The 23,649-nt window shown below is 34.5% G+C and overlaps 1 protein-coding gene across 2 annotated transcripts in view; it reads left to right on the plus strand.

Annotated features, from left to right (window-relative positions):
• The window catches only part of LOC122514700 (protein O-mannosyl-transferase TMTC2-like), a 248,262-nt gene that overhangs the window by 135,540 nt on the left and 89,073 nt on the right, over positions 1-23,649 (plus strand). For both annotated transcript variants that reach the window (XM_043631676.1, XM_043631685.1), the window contains exons 3-5: positions 409-705; positions 3,619-4,534; positions 10,839-10,953. In XM_043631676.1, the coding sequence (XP_043487611.1) occupies positions 409-705; positions 3,619-4,534; positions 10,839-10,953 (1,328 nt within the window). The remainder of the gene's footprint in view (positions 1-408; positions 706-3,618; positions 4,535-10,838; positions 10,954-23,649) is intronic.

Raw genomic sequence — 23,649 nt, forward strand, 5'->3', positions numbered from 1 at the left:
ACTCTGAGAGCCCATTTCATCCCAGAATATTACGGTTACGATCTCTATATAACCCTTTCATAAATCTCTTGAAGTTTATGTTCGATGATGACAAGCTGTGGTTGACACAATTCTGGATTATATGATAAGAAATCAGTTTAAAGTTAATTACCCTTATCGAATTTGTTTATTTCCGATTATATTTTTCTACTATCATATCAATCTATGTTTAATCGATAATGAAATAATTTCACCTTTCTTTAAAAAATATCCTATATATTTTAATAATATTAAATTAGAAAAAAACAATATGCGATAAAAATGTGCTAAGATATATTAAATGATTTATACTTTCTTTAATATTCTAATACTAAGGTATTAAAGGCAAGACACCAATTAACACTCCATTTCGGAATTATGATTGTTTAGGTTCTACCAGGGAGAAACAATCTCGGTCACGCAATCACTGGTTTCCTCTTCGCGGTTCATCCTATTCACAGTGAAGCCGTAGCCGGAATAGTTGGTCGTGCCGACCTCCTTGCTTGTTTCCTGACCTTGACGGCCTTTTTGGCATACTCCACGTACTGTGACCAAAGCAGATCACCGTTCCTACTCTTACTGGCTTTGATATCGTCGACCCTGGCGACACTCGCCAAAGAAACTGGAATATCCTCTCTAGCTCTTTGTCTCTTGTGGGAACTCTGTCGTGGCGAGCCAAATCGAAAGGTAAAATAATACACTATACACTATATATATGAAAAGATAAGAATTTGTAAGTAGGCTTATTAGCCAGTATGAGTGTTAGACAGTATATTAAATTTGCCAGTTTTTCTGGAATATGTCCTCTATATTTTGACTATCAAATAAATAAAATGTAAAATATCGTCAACCCGTCGAAAAAAGAAAATGAGAAGTTAGAAAGAATTCTTAACAGATGTTAATCTCAATCCAACATGACATATACATAGGTATTTCCAAAGAATATACTAAGATTTAACTAGACAACACACGACAAAAACAGAGTAGGCAATCTTTTGGCTCACGTGATGCGGAAGAAGTTTCATGTTGTTCGTGCGAAAAAATGATTTTTGGGTATGATGTTCAAGCATGAAACTTTAAGTAGTGAAATAGAAGAAACAGAGAGAGAGAAAGAGAGAGAAAAGAAAAAGATGAAGAATATATACTTGGAAGAGTTAACAGTTGTATGTAATACTTAAACCTCTATAGTATTTTCTTTAATATTGATAATATATAAATATACATACATATACATATAGACTATATTTCTTTCTCTCTCTTTCTTCTTGGAAGTCTACCCAAGTATATACTTCTATAAATACAAGGATGGGGTTAGACAGCATCAGTATGGCCAGTAACGTAATGCCGTAACGGTAGCATGTGCAAACGTGTGGCATGCTGTTAGAGACAGGGAGTTGATACACGGTGAAGTAGCATAAGCGGCATCAGCCAGCTTCAGCCCGACGCTTTGCCACGTTGAGCCCTTACTGAGAAGCCCCCTTCCTTCCTTCCTTCGTCAACTCCTTCTCCTTTCGCGCATGCTGCATTCGGATGCACTGGATGCAGTAGACGCCTTGTGTGATGCATGTTGTGAGTTCTCCCACTCCTCTCTCTCTATTTGTCTCGTTCTCTCTATCTCTCTCTCTCTCTCTCTCTTTCCTATTTCCAGCTGATGCTCAGCTACTAACAGTTAGCTTCTCTCTCTTTCCCTCTCTCTCTCTCTTTCTCACTTTCTGTATCCTCTGGCACTATCAGAGCCGACGCGTTCTGAACTCTGGAATGGTGCCAAAGATCTTTCTCGTATCTTACAACACTCTTCCAAAAGTCTCGAGAATAATAATCGTACGCAATAGTACTCGTTTGTATTCTCTCTTTCGGCAATTTTCGTCTGGATTCTTCTCGTTTCATTTCTCTTCTTTTATCGTCTTTCTCTTCTGTATCTTCCTTTTTTACATCTATCTCCTTCTCTATTCTTTTTAAATCTTTTCCCTTGGTTTTCCTTCTTTGATTCTTCTTTCTTTTTCTTTCTCCCTCGTGAATGTTTTCCCAGGGCTTTTTCTATCTCGAAACCTGTCCTTTCCACCGGACCACCCACCATCGAAGAGAGCACAGCATCCCTCTAAGACTTCTTGGCTATCGAGACAGTTCTCCCTCCATTTGGAAATGGAAACGTCTAGCAATGTCTTAAAAATTGTTCTCTTGTTTTCCTGTGTCTTTTTTTTTTTAAATTCCTTACCTTATACTGTTTTTCTTTCACATATTAACAAAATTTTTAGGATTTTGGAGATTTAGTTAGTATTAAGATCTATTTAAAAAAAGAGGTCTATCGTTAAATAATCAGAAAGATTAATAAAAAAAAATACGTAGTCTGTTTCTCTTTGTGTCTTAAATATTAATCTTTCTCTTAGAAATTATGTCTTCGAGATACTTACGTCAAAAATGTAATACAAAGAGAAAGGTATATATAGCGATTTACGTATGATCTCATCTTTCGAAAAATATTGGAACCCTCTTACCACTCTAACACAAAACAGATCTAATATACTTAATTTCATTAGGGATGTAAACGTTAGACACACGATGCATGAACCAAAGGTTCTAAAGTTCAAAGGCTGTTAGAGGAAGTACAGTTTCAATTTCAGACGTTTTATACGATCAGATACACTATCGAACTATTGTATTAACCTAACGCCAAAATAAAATCTTATACGACCAAATCTTATTGTCCACGTTGTATACAAAGCAAATGATAATAGAAGTAAAAGAAAAGAAAAGTGGAGATTTAAGCACTCAACAAAGATTATCGATCAAAGAAGAATAAATAAGATTACCACTATTCGGCAGGTTAAGTTAATTATAAAAATTAAGAAAAATACACTGTGAGAAAAAAGAGAAAGAGAGAGAGAGAAATGTTGTCACGTATTTGCATAAAAACAATGCTTACACTAGAAGTGAGAAAACTAGCAAGCTAAAGCAACGCTCCGACGAATTTGATGAGAACAAGTGCTCCACCATGACTATGTCTATTTTCTACGCTTTTATCGTACTCATCTTTTTTTAGTCTTTGTTTGTGGAGTAGTTCATTGAATGAAATTGTTGTACCGTAGAACGTCCATTACAATTATGGCGGCCTTCTATTTCATGAAAAGCTTTATCTCTCTTGAATTTTGTTTCCTTATGCGGGTTATAAGCCAAAATCCGTGTTTTTTGAAGCGTCACTTCTCCTTATTCATGTGTATATATCTATACATATGTTAACATAGAAATATAAACCTAGCGTTGATTCATAAATAAGTGTTTTTAGATATAAAGACTTTCTTGCAATAAAAAGGCATTCATTTTGAACCAATGCAATAGCTATACAAAATAATAAAATTAAGAATTATCATCGTATGATAATAAGATCTGTTACGTTGATTTATACGAAATCTTTACTGTTATATTCTAGTAAAATCTTTATTTATAAATCAAATCAAAATGATATTACTATATATTCTATATCGTAATGTATAATCTAACGTATATATATTATTATATATTTTCTATATGGTAATGTATAATATAATGTATATCAAAAAGAACGAATATAACGAATCTAACAAATTTCTTATAATATTCCAGGTAAACTGCGGATGGTGGACACGTGGTCGTAGTCTAGGCATCCTATCGGGTACCTTAGCCCTTTTAGTAGTGGGTCGTCTAAGGATCGCCGGCTCAAGACCCGAGTTTGCAAGCGCGGACAATCCAACGGCAAGGCATCCGTCGCGTTTAACGCGTGGCTTGACGTTCCTTTACCTCCCAGCAGCCAGTGCGAGAATGTTACTGTGTCCGAGTACGTTGAGTTTTGACTGGTCGATGGACGCCGTGCCACGGATCACAAGTCTCCTCGACTCAAGGAATCTCGAATCAGCTTGTCTTTATACGGCATTAGCCGGTGCAGCATTCTGGGTTGCAAAGGGATTAAGACGTGGTGTCAAGGAAAGTAGCTCGACTAGCAGCATTCAAGTTCAGATTTATCAACGAAATGTATCCTCGAGGTGTCCAGTTTGTTCTGGAAGGCGAACGGGTGGCTGTCACACTGATGGTTGTCGTGCAGCTAATAACAACAATAACGGTCCGATCGGTGATTGTCATTGCGTGAAAAGAGCTATGAACGTGTCCTGTGGAACTTATGGATTTTCTAATAGCAACGTCAGCAATCAGAAACGAATAGCAGCTACGTCGTTCGCGATTTCTCTCGGTTTTCTCGTGCTTCCCTTCCTCCCAGCCAGCAATCTCTTCTTTTATGTTGGATTCGTCATCGCAGAAAGAATACTCTATCTACCGAGCGTGGGCGCGTGTCTCATCGTTGGTGCTGCTATTTCGGCTACCTACAAGATTGCTAGAAAACACGGATCGAGGACACGTGGTAGAGCTGTTTTACTTGCTACGGCAACCCTCATTGGACTGATGTCTGCTAAGACTCTTTTACGTAATACCGATTGGTTCGACGAGGAGAGTCTTTACAAGTCGGCTCTTAACGTCAATCCACCGAAAGGTTAGTTTATTCATTAATCAATTCAACTTTCCATTCCATCTTTCAATAGGATCTATGCAAATAATTTCTTAACCTATTTAACTAAAGAGAAAACGAGTTTATTCGTCACGAAGATTAAACGCCCAAGTGCATTATCCTTTCAAAAAATTAAATTTAATTTATTAATACAGATTTAATATGGCCTAATGCGAAACAATTTATTTTTCATTAAATCTTGTAAAAGGAAAGGTTATAGAAACGTAATTTTTTCATTATTTCTGTTTTAATATTCATCTAATAGTTAATATAAATATCTAGAAAACCAAGCATCGCATCGCTTGCTCTGTAAAGGAAAATAAGGGCATAAGAAACTTTTTCTGTAACTATTCGACCACATTATTGAAGTTCTCCATGTTGTCGGAGTAACTGTTACTGCTTTCTTCATAGTCGAGTTCTATAGGCATTATATTTAGGTTAACTTTCTTGGTGTTCAACACTTCTTTCCGTACAACATTACGGAAATGACGTAGATTCTCTGTTGGTAACAGGGCTTCACTCTTAACTTGGGGAAAGGCAACGTACTACATCCGATGCTTGCTCTTCTTCCAACAGTACCGTGTTCTTCTTATTAAAGTTAAATGAAATCTTGACGTTTCATAACGCATCTACCAGATATCTTCCTTCTAGCTGAATAAGTTTTAATAACAATTACTTATATGTCTATTGGTAAAACAGCCATATAAAGTTCAACGAATTTCGTAGCACGTCACGTCAACTTTAGTATTTAATGATAAAATAAATTATATCTTATCTAATTATTTAATCTTCTAAATGAATTTTCTCAGAATCGAAACATAGCTAAATCATTTGCTCGCACCTGAAAACGGTACGGACACAGAGATTCATCTTTAAATATTAAAATCTTATTCCATTCCAATTATGATATGCAAAATGATAAAATCATCTTATAATGTTAAATAATTGATTCTTATATATTTGTATATTTGTCAATTTTATTTTCGAACGGAAAGAAGAATGAACTGCAAAATAAAATATAAAACAGTTTGATTTTCAAGATTCGATTCCTGTGTCGAAATAAATTACCAACGTTTGAAAAAACAACGACGTCGAACAGCGCAACGAATCGCAAACAGTAAACATCAAAGATTTTCTAAATATTGAAAATATTTGTTATTATTTATTGTTAGACCCTTTTATCGTACGAATGAACGATTTGTAATGATAAAATCATTTATTTTTAAACTTTACACTTCATTATACTTACAATGAATATTTATTGAAATTAATTTTTACGTTTTTATTTTATACGCCCCTTTTCCAAGCGATGCTTCATCTTTTCAGTACTTTATACTTTATCAGATAGTCAATTACCCTAAATAAATTTTTCAATAATTTAGATATAACTAAATCACTTTCTTGTATTCGGAAACAGTAGATTCATCCTATTTCGTTAAAATTTTTAGTCTCATTTTTACAACCACATTGACAAACAAATATACTCGAATTGTTTATTTAATTATAGGATCATTTTTTTAAAACGTCATAAAAAAATAAACCATGCGTTAAAAGGATTAACTTGTTTCTTTCTTATACAATGAAAACATATTTTGCAACTCTCCTTTGTACGATGAATTATTTTAAGCTTCTCGTCTTCATTTGCATAATTTTATTTTAATGCAAAAAATAATTTTCCTTCGTCCCGTTTAACAAGTTAATACACCCTATTTTCGTAAATTTTTCGATTCCGCAATCTTATTTAAAGACAAGAAAACAATTACAGTAAAATAAAATAATGACTTCAAATAAACCTATTTGAATATTTATCAAAGAAAACGAAATTACTAAATTCTTTGAGATTTTATAAAAGTCAATTAAAGCGGATGAATTAAAAGATTTCCTTAAAATAACGGATAAAAAGGTAGAAATTCAAGCAGGAACAATCGACGTTAAAGGGGCGATAAAAGAGTACCGACAAGACGCGGAAAAAGAAGAAAAAGGAAGGTTAGACGAGAAAGAAAAGATGTAATTTCATATGGCTAACGTATACTGCAGAGGTCATTCTATTTCATTATATATACATATATATATATATATATATATAATGCATATATATATATAACAGTAGGCCATTGTACTCTCGACGAGTGTATGCTATTCTGCTTTTCATTTTGAAGTTCCAGGGTAGCTAGACATCCGCTTACCATGTCCATAAAATCGTCGTGAAGGTGGATATACGACATGCAATCGGGTAACGCGCAGTATTCTCTCTCTCTCTCTCTCTCTTTCTTCATCCTTCTCTCTCTCTTTTAATCCTCCTACGTCACCTTTTCCATCGGTTCGTCTTTTTTTGCTTTCCTCGTCGTCATTCGTCTCTGTCCATTTTTATGTAGACCCTCGATTGAGGCACTATCTTCCAACGAGGTTTACGTGGCCTCTAGCTTGGATTATAATTCTCTTTCGGTAATTTTATTTCCGTCAAACTCATTTGTTCCTTTTTCATTTTAAAACAGTATCTACCTTCTTTCTTTTACTTATTTAATGAAGTTCCTTTATATAAATACGTTATAGCAATGTTCGTTGTTTAATTTGCACGTACTTATATTATTTGTAAACAATTGAAACGGAAAGATTATCTAGATTTCCTATTTTCAATTGGACTCGAAATTTAACTGGACTGGGTAAATAAATAATGATTACCGATTGAAATGTATCGTTCGTCAATTTCAATCGAATCAATCGAATTATATGCCAATATTTATTAATACAAAATGAAAGAATAATGAACGTATTTAACCATTATAATTAAAGAATAATAAAAACATACAAGCACGTTTATTGTTACCTACACTTAATCTTAACAATTTGTTAATTGTCAAATTACTTTAACTGTATAAGAAATACTGTGTAAATTAAGTTCCATATCATTTCAACATTATGAATTAATAGGTATACACTGATATTGAATATTTAATTTAATTTATTAATTTATCATATTGAAATTCTATTGTGATCATTATAAATAAATATATATCGGTATCCGAATTTCATAAATACCGCAAATTTATCGCTTGTTAAGGATTTTCAATTGTTTTTGATTTTATATTCAAATAGCAATATCAATATCGTTTTAACGCGTGTTGCAATTTTAATAGATCTTTAGAAAAACATTATAATACCATTATTTTAAATTACATTATATTGTAAATTAAACATTGTATTGTAAAAGTATTTGCTTTTCTCTTTTTCTCTCTTTATCCTTCTCTAATTCTTTTATTTCATTTCTCATAAACTACAAACTTAAGTAATTCTTGAATCGGTGAAATTATTAATGCTATTATTAAATGGTAATCGGTGCATTGATAGTAAATTATTTATAACTCGTTTGAATGTAAGTTTTGAGATAATGGAATTAAATTAAAGATTCAAACAATAGATATTTGCCTAATAAACTCCTATTAAATATTTCTTAAGCAAACGCGAAAAACACATCAAACTAAACTTCTATAAAACAGAGACCGTTAATAATACATTACCATGGAGTTCTCTTGTATATATTATATATATCATTGATAAATCAACAGCATTAAACAAATTATTAAACGAACTCCTTCCTACACTTTTTGTTTCCACAGATTAAAGGATCAGATAAAGAACAAATGAAGAAATAATTTATGCATTCATATCTTTTAATAATTCCTACATAAATAAATGTGTGTGTTCGCCATTTTATAATGTTTAAATACATAACACTTACAGTTTTTACACAACCAGTCAACACCAAAACTATTAGATGATGGCGTCTGACAAGCTTGCACACGGCACTGTATACTGTTTGCCTTTTAATTAAACAAAAAATGCTGTCGAATCCGCTGAAATAATTTGATCTAGTTTAACTAAAATCATAAAGTCAAGTTACATTTAAATGAAACGTCGATGAGCATACAATACTTTAGAAATTATAATTGTCGTATAAAAATGTTTACCTTGGTATATCAACTGTGTTCAAATCAAACATATTCTACAATTAACATTGTTTCTATCATAAAAAGCTATCGAGATATTCATCATTTCCAATTTTATGTGACTAATCTGATATACGAACGTTATAATAATAAAAGTTAAAAGCTAGCGATTAATGAATTGATGACTCATAGAATGACTTTTGCAAACATACTTCATAGTATGTACTACCTGCATCTGTGAAAAACAGATTAAATAGATGTAGTGAATAAATGAGAAAGAGTGTTTAATTGGTATAATAAATGTCAAAAATTAATTGACAATGTGTTAATAAAGCATCGTATTTCATAGATCTTCATCATCGTTTTTATATCATCCGGTGGAAGACGCCTTGTGATGCATAATGAATGCTTCTTTTTCTCGATGTGACGTAGTAGAACTGGCGTCGACGACCGTCCTCTTGTTGTTTATTTTTTTTTTAATTTTCTCATCGGAGAAGCTTGGTGAAAAAGGCTCTCTCTCTTTCTCTTCCTGTATCTCTTTCTCTATTTCCCTCTCTCTCTTTCACACTCGTGGCGCCGCGAGGACGGTCACGCGAGGGGTCGCGCAAACGCGCGCGCGCGCACCGGCAGCGTCGGGGTGCCTTCGAGCGACGCTTCCAGCACCCTCGTCGCCGTCAACGACGTCACGACACCTTTTAATTGCGCCGACAGAAATTGCGTGTTACCGTGTTAACAGGCTGCCTCACTTCAGGAATAAATTTACATTTTGTTGCCTCGACGCTTCGACGTATACACATTTCTATGAATGTGTATGTATGTATGCATGCATATATATGTATATATGTACGTGACGATGAGTTTCTATATACGTATGTATTAGTACATACGTTCATGTTCGTGACGTTAAGCATTAGCACTCTCGAAAGTCTCTAAGAAATACTCCTTCTTACATTTCCTTCGACATTCGTTGATTTAAGAGATTCCTCTAAGTAGGAAGAAGGAAGAAAACGGAGCTTAGCCCCTGCGTTCCTCGGCTCGCTTAACCACGATTTCCTGTTCCTTACCAATCATCTAGCCACGAGGTAAAGCCGTTGATGTAGCGTATAATGGTGGTGATTAGGCACGCATCGATAAATGTGAAAAATGTTATTAGAGTAAATGTAAATTGGTGTAATGGGATCAATATTTTTTATAATCTAGATATTATATAATATTATGTACGTATGTATAATGCATAAGAAATATATATATATATATATTTTATCTGCAACAGAAATATCGCATTACTTAGTTTTGCAACAACTAATACGTAGAGAAAAAAGTCGCATCTAGAAAACATATCACATGACGTTCTTTTAATTCAATTGAAACTCCCCGAGTTTCATGTTTCCCATAAAATAGTTACTTTAGATACTTATATACACGATACATGTACGGAAAGTTAGATTAACAGTTCGATCGAGGCATACAACGCAATGGGAAGTGATCTCTGACTGGATAAAACACAAATTCATTTTCTCTCCTTATCGTAAGCATCAGTGGGCTCAACGTGATGGCACGCGATACGAGTTTTCAATTAATATTTTAATCCTCTTACAATGCCGAGCTAGCTATTTCCCTTGGCGTTTATAGTTTTCATCACTTGTTACACACACACACACACACACACACACACACACACACACACGTATAAATATATATATCTACTAAATTATTACGTATAAATATTATATATAATGTAATATCTTTTCGTCATTCTTTGTCATTAAGTTCGCATGTTGCGGAAGTTGTAACGTAAAATACTTTGAAACTTCGGAAAGTAGGTCTTAAGTAAATTCATGCAATGTGATAGTTCTCCGTTACGTTAGCTCGTTTGCTTATACTACTCAAAGAGCAGCATATGCGTGCACGCGCTCGTTTAAGAGCCTTCCTGTGCACTACCTCTCCGATCCGTTTAACAGCTCGACTATATAACTATGCACCATGTAATGGGGTGATTAAGCATACGTTGTTGATTAAAAAGGTAGAAGTAGTAGACGCCAGGAAATTATCGCGACCTTGATGTTTTTCTAATTCTATGTAACCGTATTAAGTGGAATATTTGTAATATTAATAAGTTGACCGTATCGTTTTTCAACGTATTATTTATCTGTACTTCAATTCACGGATTGAATCGACTAATAAATGTCGTTGCAAATTAACTATTATAATAAAAAAGTAACACTTATTTATGAATCAATGCAATAATTCTATTATATTTGATTAATCCCTTCGGCCAATGTTATCTTCGTTTGTATTGTATATATGAGTCTTAACAATATTCGCATGCTGGTTGATTACAGCTTACGGTAATTTGGGAAGCGTTCTCAGTGCTCAGGGACGTGTGGCCGAAGCCGAGGAAGCATTCACGCAGGCACTTCGATATCGACCGAATATGGCGGACGTACACTACAATCTGTAAGTACCCTTCCCTCTGTTATTCCCCTCCCTACAAATGTAAAACCAATAATCCATTTCTACTACGAGCTTGTTTTTCCTTTACGTTTTATGACTAAAATCTAGCCGGGCTGCGACGTAATATCTGACAAAAGATAAAATCGAATAACGACAAGTCGATCTGAATGAAAATCATATTGTAAGAGCTTAATAATAAACGTGATTTGGTTAAGTAGGGATTAAATAAATTCTGCTTTAGATATCCGTTCTGTTTTAAAAAGAGACTTAAGTTAATACACGTGTTAAAACATAATATTTGAAGACATTACTTATAATTATTATAAATCAAATCGATCCTTTAGGAACAATATTGAATTTGTAAATATTTAAATTTGTGATTATATAATGCATACATATGTATATTCTTTATCATAATATGAATTGATTATCAGAAATAATCAATAAATTCAATTCATGAATATTCTTTTTTATCGTAATTAAATATTGATACATATAACATTTTGCAATATGCTGTTTAATACCAATGAGAATGAAGTAGATAAGATTAAGCACATTTCAAATAAAAGTATGTATATCTCTGCAAGAACATACTGTTCCTCAACCCTGGTACATATCAACTTATACAGGGTGTCTGAGGTTTTTTGAACAAACGTTGTGAACGTATTCTACGCTCAAACATAAAATAAAATGTTCTATAAATATAAGTCGTTTGAAGTTTTATTCCAAAATTATAACATAAATTGTAAAAATATCTCTGAATGTACTGTTTAACATGTTATCCTCTTTTGCGAATACAAGTTTGACACCGTTTTGGTATGTTGTTTAAGACACGGCGAATTTATTATAGATTTCTATATGTTTCTGCAGTCTCGCACAAACAGCTAAACCGCTCGGACGTATTTGTTTATTTCCAGTCCCAAATGCTGCTACATATACGCTAAGTTCTACATAAGTTTCTCTGGCTGAGCAGTAAGGCCGCTAAAATAAAAAGTCTTATCGTTACTTCGACTTTTTTCCGGACACTGACTAAATTGTTTATTCCATTTACATTGTGAATTTCGTATATAAAGTGTATAAAGCAAAAAGATGACCTACGACTGGCGAGCATTGAACGGCTAGACCGGCGTCTAATAACGCCATGAATCTCATTTGTATTTACGCAGATTTTTCTAACATGGAGTCATCTGGTGATTATGATAAGTTAAAAATGAGGATTTACGTAAAGATTTACAAATCCCAGCAGTATCAAAGGAGATACAGCGGATGTCTGACAATTATAAAACAAGGACCCTAAACCACCCTAACCCGTTAGCCAACACTCTTTACGATAACAATGCAGCAAGAAGACTTAAGAGAAAAAGGCCTGAATATCTAATCACGATAGACTGAAATGACATATTGTAACAGTGTTATGGAAATGGAAATAACACTCACGTGCTACTCTTAATTCAATTAAACAACTCGCCAAATGTCTCATGAGACAAATTGCGGTATAATTTCTGGGAGTTAAATAAAAAAAAATAAGTTTCTGTAACTGCATCCTTAATTTGTTCTACCATAACCTCAAGTGTAGCTATCTCAGTTGCATAAACTTCTTGTTTTAATTTCCCCTACAAATAAAAGTCTAGTGGGGTGAGGCCACGAGATCTAGGCGGCCAAGCTATTGTTCAGAGAAGAATACGTTGAATCAGTCCAACATAATAAACAACATACGCAGTATCACTAAATATCATCTTTAAACAACACATTTAGACAGTTTTACAATTGATGTTACAACATCTGAATAAAGCTTCAAATAACTTATCTTTATAAAACATTTCTGTTTTATTTTTGAGTGTAAAATACGTTCACAACGTATAATATATACAAAAAAAACCTCGGACACCCTGTATATGTAGGTAGGTGTAAAAATAAGTCGGATGAATGTAACAGATAAAGGAGAAAGAATAATGCCATCTAATCAGTATAATAAACGTATTAATAAGTACAAGATGAGTATAATGAAAGGCCACAGACAAGGGGGAAAAGGGGGAAAAGTGGAAGGAGAAACGAGTAGGAGAGAAGAAAATGAGCTTAAGACATTCACAGATCGGCTGAGAGGGCTCAACTCGAGGAACGATAAATCGGGACGATAAATCGAGCTTCCTGAGTTTGCGAGGACTAAGAAATTCTGTTTACCGTCGGCGCTATATCAACGAACGACCACGAGGCACCTTAAGTACGTAATATCGGTCAGCATAGCCCTGAGCTGGTATCTCTCTACCTCTTGCATGGTTCCTTCTAAGCACAGATAAATACTCAACACACACGCGCGCGCGCGCGCGCGCGCGCGCGCGCGCACACACACACACACACACACACACACACTTAAAGGTGTATGAACATCAACGCGTTTGTTCGTGCTTTGCACATACCCTCGACGAACATCTTTAGTCCCTCCAGGTCCTTCGATCGATACCCATCATCTTTCGACACTCTACCTTCTAAGAATAGACGAAGAGAGATATATGTATATACAGTTAAAAGGGAGAGAGAGATAGATGTTGAATCCTGTAGAGTCGCTGAGTCGATAAGCCGACCATGGGCATCCCTCTGCGAGCTTGTGATAAGCCGCTCTACATACTATGCGTTCTCTCTCTCTCTCTCTCTCTCTCTCTCTCTCTGTCTCTCTCTCTGTCTTTCTCTCTGTCTTTCTCTCTTTCCCTCCCTGTCTACGTACACAGTATCCTGCCATTATCTACTTACGTAAAGAGGACTCTACAAAGTAAAGATTACACAATCTCTACTTTTCTTTTCAAATCTTTTTACTATTATTCTTTATTTTTCTATTCTTTCTTCATTTTAAGGTAAATAATGATAAATATCTAGGTAGATCGAAGAAAAACGAAATATTTGTTTTAATTGAATTCTAATAGGAGAATACTTTCTGCAAAGTTTATTTGAAATGTTTCACAAATTTATTAATACGATTTAAAACACTAGTGTAGTTTTTAATATAATTGAAGTGTAAGTGTACTAAAGTATCATTTTGAGAGTCAAGATAATATATATTTATTTATTTAAGCTTGATCCGACAACTAACATGCTGTGCATCTTATTGTATCGAGACGTAGATAGAAAATAAATTTATAATATATTCCAAATAATTTGTTGCCGTCATTATCGTATCAGGTTATTTATTTTGAAATTCTAGAAATTCTAGAGTAGAAAGATAGAGACTACACCTCTCCCCCTTAGGAAAATAAACCCGAATATTATAATACTCTGGTCCGTGTTTATTTAGGAAAGAGATGGTCCTCTGTTTAAGTGCATAAGAACTATTGATGCGAAGAAATTCTAAAAAATATTGAAAGATAGGCTAGTTAATAGAATCGAGAAACAAATTAGTGTAGTAAGAAAGACCGAGTAAGCAACAAAAACTGAGCACTAAGCTGATCATTTGTATTAACAGAAGTATAGGATAATAGAATATATCATTATTAAGCAGTGATTGAACTCTTATCTTCTTCAATATTACCTCTTTCCACCTTTACAACGTGGAAGCATTAAAAGTGTAAAATCTTATAATCAGGCAGTTGAAAAAACGCGTGCACAGTACGGAAATTGAAGATTTTATTCTTTACCATACGAACATACACACACACACACTTCTTATTGTTCAATTTATTTTCGTCTTTTCTAAATGATAGTCTTTATTCGTTGAAGATATATAAAATTTAGAAGATTTCATAACAAGGGCCAGATAAATCTCCCAAAATCTTTTTCATCGTCATTGTGATTTTTGACAATAATCGAGATATGTAAAATAAATAAAATTCAGTGACCTAGAACTTAATCGGCATACGAGTAGATTTGGGCTGGATGAAAAAAAAATAAATTTTCTATTGGTCTCTCTGTTCCTTTTATTGCATTTATTCAAGTTTCTTTTACTTTTCCTTTTCTATTTTCTTTCTTTTTGCCTCTCCTTCTGTATAATATACGTTTCCCCAGTGCTTCATGGCGATAGCAAATTAACGCCAAGGGAGCCAGCTGTTCGGACAGATAAGCCGATCCAACCCTCCAGCAAACGTAGGTCATCCCTTTTGAACGTTCGCGACGATATCCCTAAGGTCCGAGGTGGAATATCAGCTTTTGGGGTGAAACAAACTGTATCACAATTAGTTGTTATCTCAACAATCGGTCGCTGCGATATAGAATTGTAAGAAACATGTTTTATCACAAAAGATGTTTCTTATTTTCTCTCCCATTTTTCTCTGTTTCTATCTCTATCTCACTCTGTTTACATTGTGACATATGTGTTTACATATTTCGTTGAACAACATTTACGTGATTAATAACTACAAGCGTAAATGTGCCAATTTTCTTTCGATTTATTTTTCTTTATGTTATTATTAAGAAAGTTTTATTGTTGAATAAAAATCGATCGAAAAATAGTTAGATGAGAAATAATAATAGTTTATCATATATTATGTTGAATTAGTTCCTACGTGTATAGATATAATGCATTTTTTAAAACAAAGACATTTTCATTCAAATATCAGAAATCGTTTCATAATAATTATTCGTAGACAAAACTGTGGCAGTAAATTATTAATGTTATTTCGATACGAAACTAATTGTTATAACACACACACACACACAGTTATTATTTTTAATTTTTATACTACGAAATCAAAAATTTATAATCAATTTTTATCGACGAATGAATTCGTTTATCATTCATCTACGAATCTAGTAGAAATTTATCATTGACCCTAAGCGCAATGCGCCGAAACAAACAGAAACATCATGCATAACTTAGAAATTTCATTATTACTTGGAAATCAACGCTTATCTCGTAATCATTGGTTATAGACAAACAGAAAGAAAGTCGTTTGCCAAGCCGAGTCCATTTCTCGTCTCTTTTCGGTATATCGATCGATACGATGAACGACCATCACATGATCGTAAGAGAGAAAGAGAGAGATAGAAAGAAAGAAAATAAGTGAGAGGATGGAAACGAGAAGGCGTGTTGCGCCCTAAGGCGTCTTTTTAAGGTCAGTCTCGAAGAAGACTGATGGTTGGTTTAGGGAGAAACGAAGGGTGTTGATTTATTAAAACCCTCGCACGATCGTAAGTCATCCGTCAGCGGACGACACTGAATGGAAAATTGATTAGTTTCTCTTCGTCCTTGTAATATCAAGACAACTTTAAGGTGGACGTGCTACCCCAGTCATACTGCTCATCATGCCGAAACGAAACATGCTAATTATGTATCACTCTGTTAATAATCACTCGAACGAGATAGGGTACATAATTTATTTTAATATTTCTACTGTGCGACATGATATTTCGTTGCTCACACTTACACGCCTGGTGTCGAGTAAAAATAGAAAGATTCTATTTTACGATAGGATTTAGAGGATACTCTAATTCGTTAGCATTATAAAAATAAAATTTATTATTAATTAAATTTTACGAAAATAACGTTCTATTTAATTTCTTTTGAATAATGATCACTTTTAATATACGAATATCGTTATCTCATTATTATCATTCGTTATTATTATGATTATTTTTTTCTTATTGTTATTAACAGTATTATGACCGTAATAAAATCGAGTAGTTCCCTTATCAATTTTTGTCTTCTTTGAAAGCCGATTCTATATTATAACCGTTACACATGCACTACTTGATCTCGTTAGATAGCCTAATTTCAGTTCAGTCGCGTGATAAGGGTTGTAACAAAGGGGCTCGAAGGTGTAATCGTTAATATACCTTATAGCTAGTTCGGTATCGTCACTCGAACATTGCACAGTGAGGAAATGGTGCACTCGAAATCGTAATTAGTCAGTGTCTAATGGAATCAACGGATTAGTCGCGGCGATATTGACACTGTTTCAAAGCAGGAATGCGGAGTGCTTAATTGTCGTCGGATCTGGTGAAACGCAACGACACGTTGCGCACGTCGTAAAGCATGCAACCGACGTTGCCCTGATGCAACGATGCGCGAAACGGTAGTACTACATCAGAGAGCGTTGAATACTCAAAGAGAAAGGAAGAGAGAGAAAGTACGAAGATACCGAGAACTTGAGAATAAAAGGGATGCTATTACTTCATTGACTTTAAATAAATTAAATAATATAAATATAATACTTTTACTCGACTAATTTTCAATAAATATAAAAGAAAATATAAACAATTATTTTACGCTGAAATTGTATAATGTATTAAAATGTAAATTGATTTTATATTATATTTATAATTGACTTAATGGAAAAAAGTGTATGAACAAGGCACTTTCTGATTTGTTTTTTCACTAAAAAAAAAACAATCCAACATCAATAATAGAAGTAAAACATTTTTTTTGTTTTTCTTACAAATTGTCGATAATATCTACTCGTAAAATTATATTATAAATCAATTACTTTCTAAATATAATTAACGAGTAAATTTAGCATTAATTCAAATATTATCATGGAATTCTATAACCGGGACGTAAATGAGCACAAATTCAAACTTGTAATCGTCGTTAAATAAGGCTTGGAGCATTGATAGAGCAACGGAAAATCAATGCCTATCCCATTAAATCCATTCTAGCCCCACACCGTTAACTATTCATTTCACGTTAGTGAAAGCTTCAGTGATTCAATATCCATTTCATCGGTAGCACTATATCTTTCCACAAATGCATAGGATCGTAGGTAACGTCTGACGAATGTCTCGCTTGAATCCCATTACAAAGGATATAGGTATCTGCTACTTTATCGAGCTTGTGAGGAGGAGTCATATATGTACACACATGAGAGTTTCAATTTAAGGGCAAGGAAGCGTGAAAGAAGCGTTCCAAGGGGCTAGGATATATGTTAGGAAGGAAGATAGAAGAGATAGAAGTGAAGGAGACAAGACGAGAGGAGTAACTCGGTGGATGGTCGGTTGCATTTGGCTTACATGTGTGCTTCGCTGGTGATAGTGTCGGTGTGGTGATGGTGGAAGCCGCAAGGCGAGAGGCGAGGCCTCGAATTGAATGGGAAATTGATGGGCTTCGCCCTGTCGGCCGTGTACGCGCATATCCGCCATAGAGAGGAACTCCTCACCTCTATCCTGGAATCCGTTGTCCTGAGCCATGTATACAGGCTGTACCTCGAAACATCCTCCTTCTCTTCCTCCTCCTCATTCCCTACCCCCGCCCCTTTTCTCCCCTTCTCTATATCCTTCTCCTCATTCTCCAGAATCTACTCTGCATGAGGTACACCCTACGTGTTCTCTAGTCTACGTACTATACCAAGAGATGAAAACGTATATGGACGAGAACAACATGTATATGTTTACATGTATGTATGCGAGGATATTTGTGAGAGGGAGGGTAAACCCTCGTCGCTCCGTTTGAGCCGGTGTTTGCACACGCTGACCGCCTGAATATGTATCGTCCCGGCGGTGCCGCTTTGATTGTACGCCTTCACATTTGCATTCGGAAGTGTCCCGCTCTGGTAGCAGACTCGGACCAGTCCGAGATATCACTAAGGCGCAACAGCCCGCTGTCTCGGTCACGTCCTTGTGATCTTCGAGTTTATTCTTGCTTTTTCTATCTATTGGTATAATATATTCTAAGAAATTATGATTAATGTTGTTTCGATGGATTTGTATTTTTTTTAACTTTAATTCCTTATTCGGTTTCTATATTATGTTTCTTTTTCTTTTTTTAATTGTTCTAGCGATTGTATTCGTAAAATATTAAACTAAATTATAAATTATGTGTGGAAAAAACAATATGAATTTAAATCCAACTAGCTTGACATTAAACGTATTAAATTTAAAAAATATGAGCTTATGTTTTGTACATATGTTTTACTATTATTATTATTATTATTTTAATTTTAGACAACTTTGAATCATTTCGTCAAGAAAATGTTTTTTTTTCTTTTAATACGAATAAAAGGAGAAAGAACATTAAGAAACTGGTAATTGAATACTTCAAATTCACTTTATTTTCAAAGAAAAATAATTGAACGTATCGAAGAACGTTTATCGAAATTGCATCATATAATGTATCTTATACTCGAGTTGGAAGCTTAAAGCTTTCAACGTGACGGCAGTACGTACAGAGGTATTATCTCAAGCTGCTGGTCTGTGTTATCGGATACTGTTTCGTTTGTGTTACCATTTAACGTGATCGGTATATAGAATGTACGATAGTTTCTTCGAAGAGCAGTTTAGATTCTCGAAAAGCTACATTCGTCGCTAAATGTTTTAAAGATAATTTCTAGTGAACTTTCTCGAGATTTTTCGTATACAATTCTTTCAGTTTATATTTAACTTATTTTATAAGTATTTTATGAATACTTTTTTAAGATTGAAGATGAGAAAGAGAGAATAAAAAAATCAAGACAAGCATCATTGTTCAAAAACAAAAAGTAAATTAAACGCACGTTTATATCAACTTTATCTCTCAAATTCTGTTTTATTTTTTTGAAAAAAATAAACGCGTCTCTGCACAAATAAAATAAAATTCACTGATACGTCCTACGTAACGTTATGTCTTTCTTTCTTCTATTGAAGAAAGTAAACGCAGAGAAAACAGATTACGTGAAAGTTTGAAGTAAAAGAGATAGAAAGAGAAAGGGAGAGAGTAAAAGAGGTTGGAGTTGAGTGCAACGAATATATGTAAATGTGTTTGCTATCCCTCGAAAAGCGTTCACATCTCTCTCTCTCTCTTTCTCTCTCTCTCTCTTACTCTCTTTTGAGAAGAGGGAATAGACGCTGCTGGAACCACATCAAAGTCGCGGAAAGTTAGCGCGATCCCCGTCAATTATCGTATCCTCGAGGACGATGGTTAAATGGGGATGTGCGCGATACCACGAAATCGAGTTACAAATCGTTCACGTAAATGACGTCGCATGTCGCTCGAACGAATCACTCCACATAAATGCGATCTCAAAGAAGTTGCGAGAAAGTGTTTACATCGTATACGTTGCTTAACCCACTTGATGTAGTAAAAGTTTTGAGGAGTTCGATTGAGGAACTCGATTTTTTTTTCTTTCAATAAATCTAGGAAATTGTCTGATAAATCAATTCGTTTAAATTTATACGAAAATTTTTTAACGATCAACACGAACTAACATTAAAGGAGACGTTAACCTTTAATTTATTCTATGCATTAGAAAAATTAAATATTCATTTGAATAATTATAAACTAATGTATTACGTTTATGATTAATTTTAAATTTTATCAAAGTGATATTAGACGTGTGACACTTTCTACATCGCCTCATCTTTCCACAAAAAAAAGAAAATTCGTAGCCTGTGTTACGTTCTAGGCTGTTTACTTTTTTCTTTTACCTGTTACGCTCAATATTTTCCTCACCGAAAGCTTATATCAGGTAACCTAATATAATTCTATTACCTAAACTAAGGAAACAGATTAAAAACATTTCCCATGCTCGTGCATTATTGTTCACAAATAAAAGGTACGCATAACCTTAAGTAAACATCCTGGAAATTTCGTATTTATTATCGTTCTTAAGAAATATAGTCGCGTCTTAGCATTCGAAGTGTACGGACGTTCAGAGTGTAGATCCGCGTGTTTATAACTTTATTGTTTACATTTTATGTATAACGAAAGTCGCGTCTTAGCATTCGAAGTGTACGGACGTTCAGAGTGTAGATCCGCGTGTTTATAACTATATTGTTTACATTTTATGTATAACGAATAAATTCGTTACCTGGTTGTTTAATTTTCAAATTTTTAACAAATCGGTCACCAGCTCATGGCAATAAACCATTCGCATATCCTTGACCGGGATATGCAAACATCAACCACATTTCCACCATGGCAAAAGGTTACTACTCATAGGCGTGAGCATGCTTCTTGTAGCAATAAAAGAGCAAGAATAGATGATGATAACAACAATGTTCCTCGAAGTAATGGAATACCCGAAACCGTTAACAGATTCTCGGTCTTAACTTCAAGTATAGTCACAGATTGCGATATGCCGCAAAACGAACAAGTGCAGAAAATACCACTACCTCCTCCAATTTACATAGATGACGTCCTTGACATTCAATCTTTAACTAAATGCCTAAATAATGCAGTTAAAAAAGATAATTACACCTATAAAATTAGTAATAATCAGGTTCGTATATTACCAGCAGATGCGGACTCCTACAGAAATATTACTAAAACCTTAAAAACATTAAATGCTAGCTTTCACACATTTCAATTAAAACAAGAACGTTCGTTTAGAGTTGTGTTACGTAACGTACATCACTCTGCTGATTTGAACGACCTGAAAGACGAACTAATGGAGCTGGGTCACGAAGTTGTAAACATCAGTAATATTTATCACAGAGCTACACACAACCCACTATCCATGTTCTTTATTGACCTTAAACAAAAACCTAACAACAACATGGTCTACAATATAAAAAAACTGAATAACACAATAGTCAAATTTGAATCACCACGTAAGAAAAAGGAAATTGTTCAATGCAAGAGATGTCAAAAGTATGGTCACACTCAAAAGTATTGCAATCGCAATTTTCAGTGTGTTAAATGTTCTGGTCAGCATGCTACGGCAGATTGTAAGAAATCTATAGATACTCCACCAACTTGTTTCTCTGCGGTGCCAACCATACTGCGAACTACAAAGGGTGCCCTTCCTACCAAGAGATGTACAAAAAGACGTTTCCAACACCTAGAATAAGGAAAACTGTAAATATTCAATCTAATCTCGAAACCAACCCACCGGTAAACATTCAACGTTACGCCGACCAATCTATGTCTTACGCACAAGCCGTAAATAAAAATATACAAATATCAGATACTTCAAATCCGCAGCATTCAAATAACGTAAACAATAATAACGGCTCAAGTCTTACAGATTCTATAAGTAGACTAGAAAAACTCATCGAAAAACAAAGTGAACTAATAAATAAACAAATCGAACAATCAAACAATCTCATTTCATTATTAACGGTAGTAGTAAGTAAGCTGTCGTGTACTAATAAATAATGAAGACATTACGCATTGCCTTTGGAACGCTAATGGCCTAATGAAACGTAAATTGGAGCTGGAAGCATTTTTAAAATTATATGACATACAAATTATATTAATATCGGAGACACACTTTACGGTTAAAAATTATTTTAAAATCTTCGGTTATAAGATGTACTCCACGAATCATCCAAGTGGAAGGGCACATGGTGGTACTGCGATTCTAGTTAAATCTAACATAAGACATTACGAGCTTGCGCCATATAAACAAGATCATCTTCAGGCAACAAGTGTCATGATATATGACTGGCATTGCCCAATAGCTTTCTCGGCAGTGTACAGTCCTCCTAGACATACTATCAAAAAAGAAGATTTTGATAATTTCTTCGAAAGTCTAGGCTCTAGATTCTTAGCCGGAGGTGACTTTAATGCCAAACATAACATCTGGGGTAGTAGAATTATAACACCAAGAGGTAAAGCACTCTCAAAAAGTATCGAAACTAATAATTATGTTGCATTAGTTCAGGTGAGCCTACCTACTGGCCAACTGATGTAAATAAAATCCCTGACTTGCTTGATTTTTTTATCGCTAAAAATCTATCTCCTCGATATATACAGGTCTGCTCTTCATTTGACCTTTCTTCCGATCACACTCCAATCATAGCAACAATAAATACAACTATTATCGACAAAAAGCCACCAATCTCCTTATACAATAGACTAACAAATTGGGATTTCTTCCGCGAAACATTCAATAATACTGTTGATACCACTTTACCATTGAAAACAACTGATGATGTGGACCATGCAGTAAACCATTTAACGCACAACATAATAAATGCAGTTCGAGCCTCTACACCTTCTCTGGAGTATATTTCTGGTCATGACTATCCTGCATATATTTTAAATAAAATTGTAGAAAAACGTAAGTTGCGTAGAAATTGGCACAATAGTAGATCTCCTGAGGACAAACGTAAACTTAATAAAGCTACCAAAGTGTTAAAAAAAATACTGCAGAACTTTAAAAATGAAGGTCTTCAAAGTTACCTTCAGAACTTAACTCCTACTGCAGACTCTAACTATTCACTCTGGAAAGCAACAAGGCGTTTTACTCGTCCAATTCAAGACATTCCACCTATCCGTCAGTCCCAGGGTGAATGGGCAAGAAAACCAATAGATAAAGCCAATCTCTTCGCCTCCTACCTGGCAGATGTATTCAAACCATCTTCACCTTCAGTACCTGCAGAAGATGAAGACGTCTGGACATTTATGCACTCACCTTTCCAATTATCTCCACAAATAGAACCGTTTACCTCAATGGAAGTCAAAGCAACAATTGCATCACACGTTAATCCGAAAAAAGCACCTGGCCTCGACTTAATCAACGGAAAGATGATCAAAGAATTACCAAAAAAAGGAATAGCGTATATTACCTCACTATTCAACGCCATTTTACGCCTAGGCTACTATCCTACTTCATGGAAAGTAGCAGTGATTACACTCATTCACAAGCCAGGTAAACCACCTCACGACGTTACGTCATACCGACCAATCAGTCTCTTATCCTCTTTATCTAAGCTATTTGAAAAAATGTTCACTAATCGCCTATAAATGTCTTGGATGTCCCTACTCTTCCCGACCATCAGTTCGGGTTTCGGAAATACCATTCAACAATTGAACAGGTCCATAGAATAACTCGTCAACTATCGCAAGATCTTGAAAAG

This window comes from Polistes fuscatus, unplaced genomic scaffold (assembly GCF_010416935.1).
Source record: "Polistes fuscatus isolate 324 unplaced genomic scaffold, CU_Pfus_HIC Scaffold1, whole genome shotgun sequence".
NCBI lineage: Eukaryota > Metazoa > Arthropoda > Insecta > Hymenoptera > Vespidae > Polistes > Polistes fuscatus.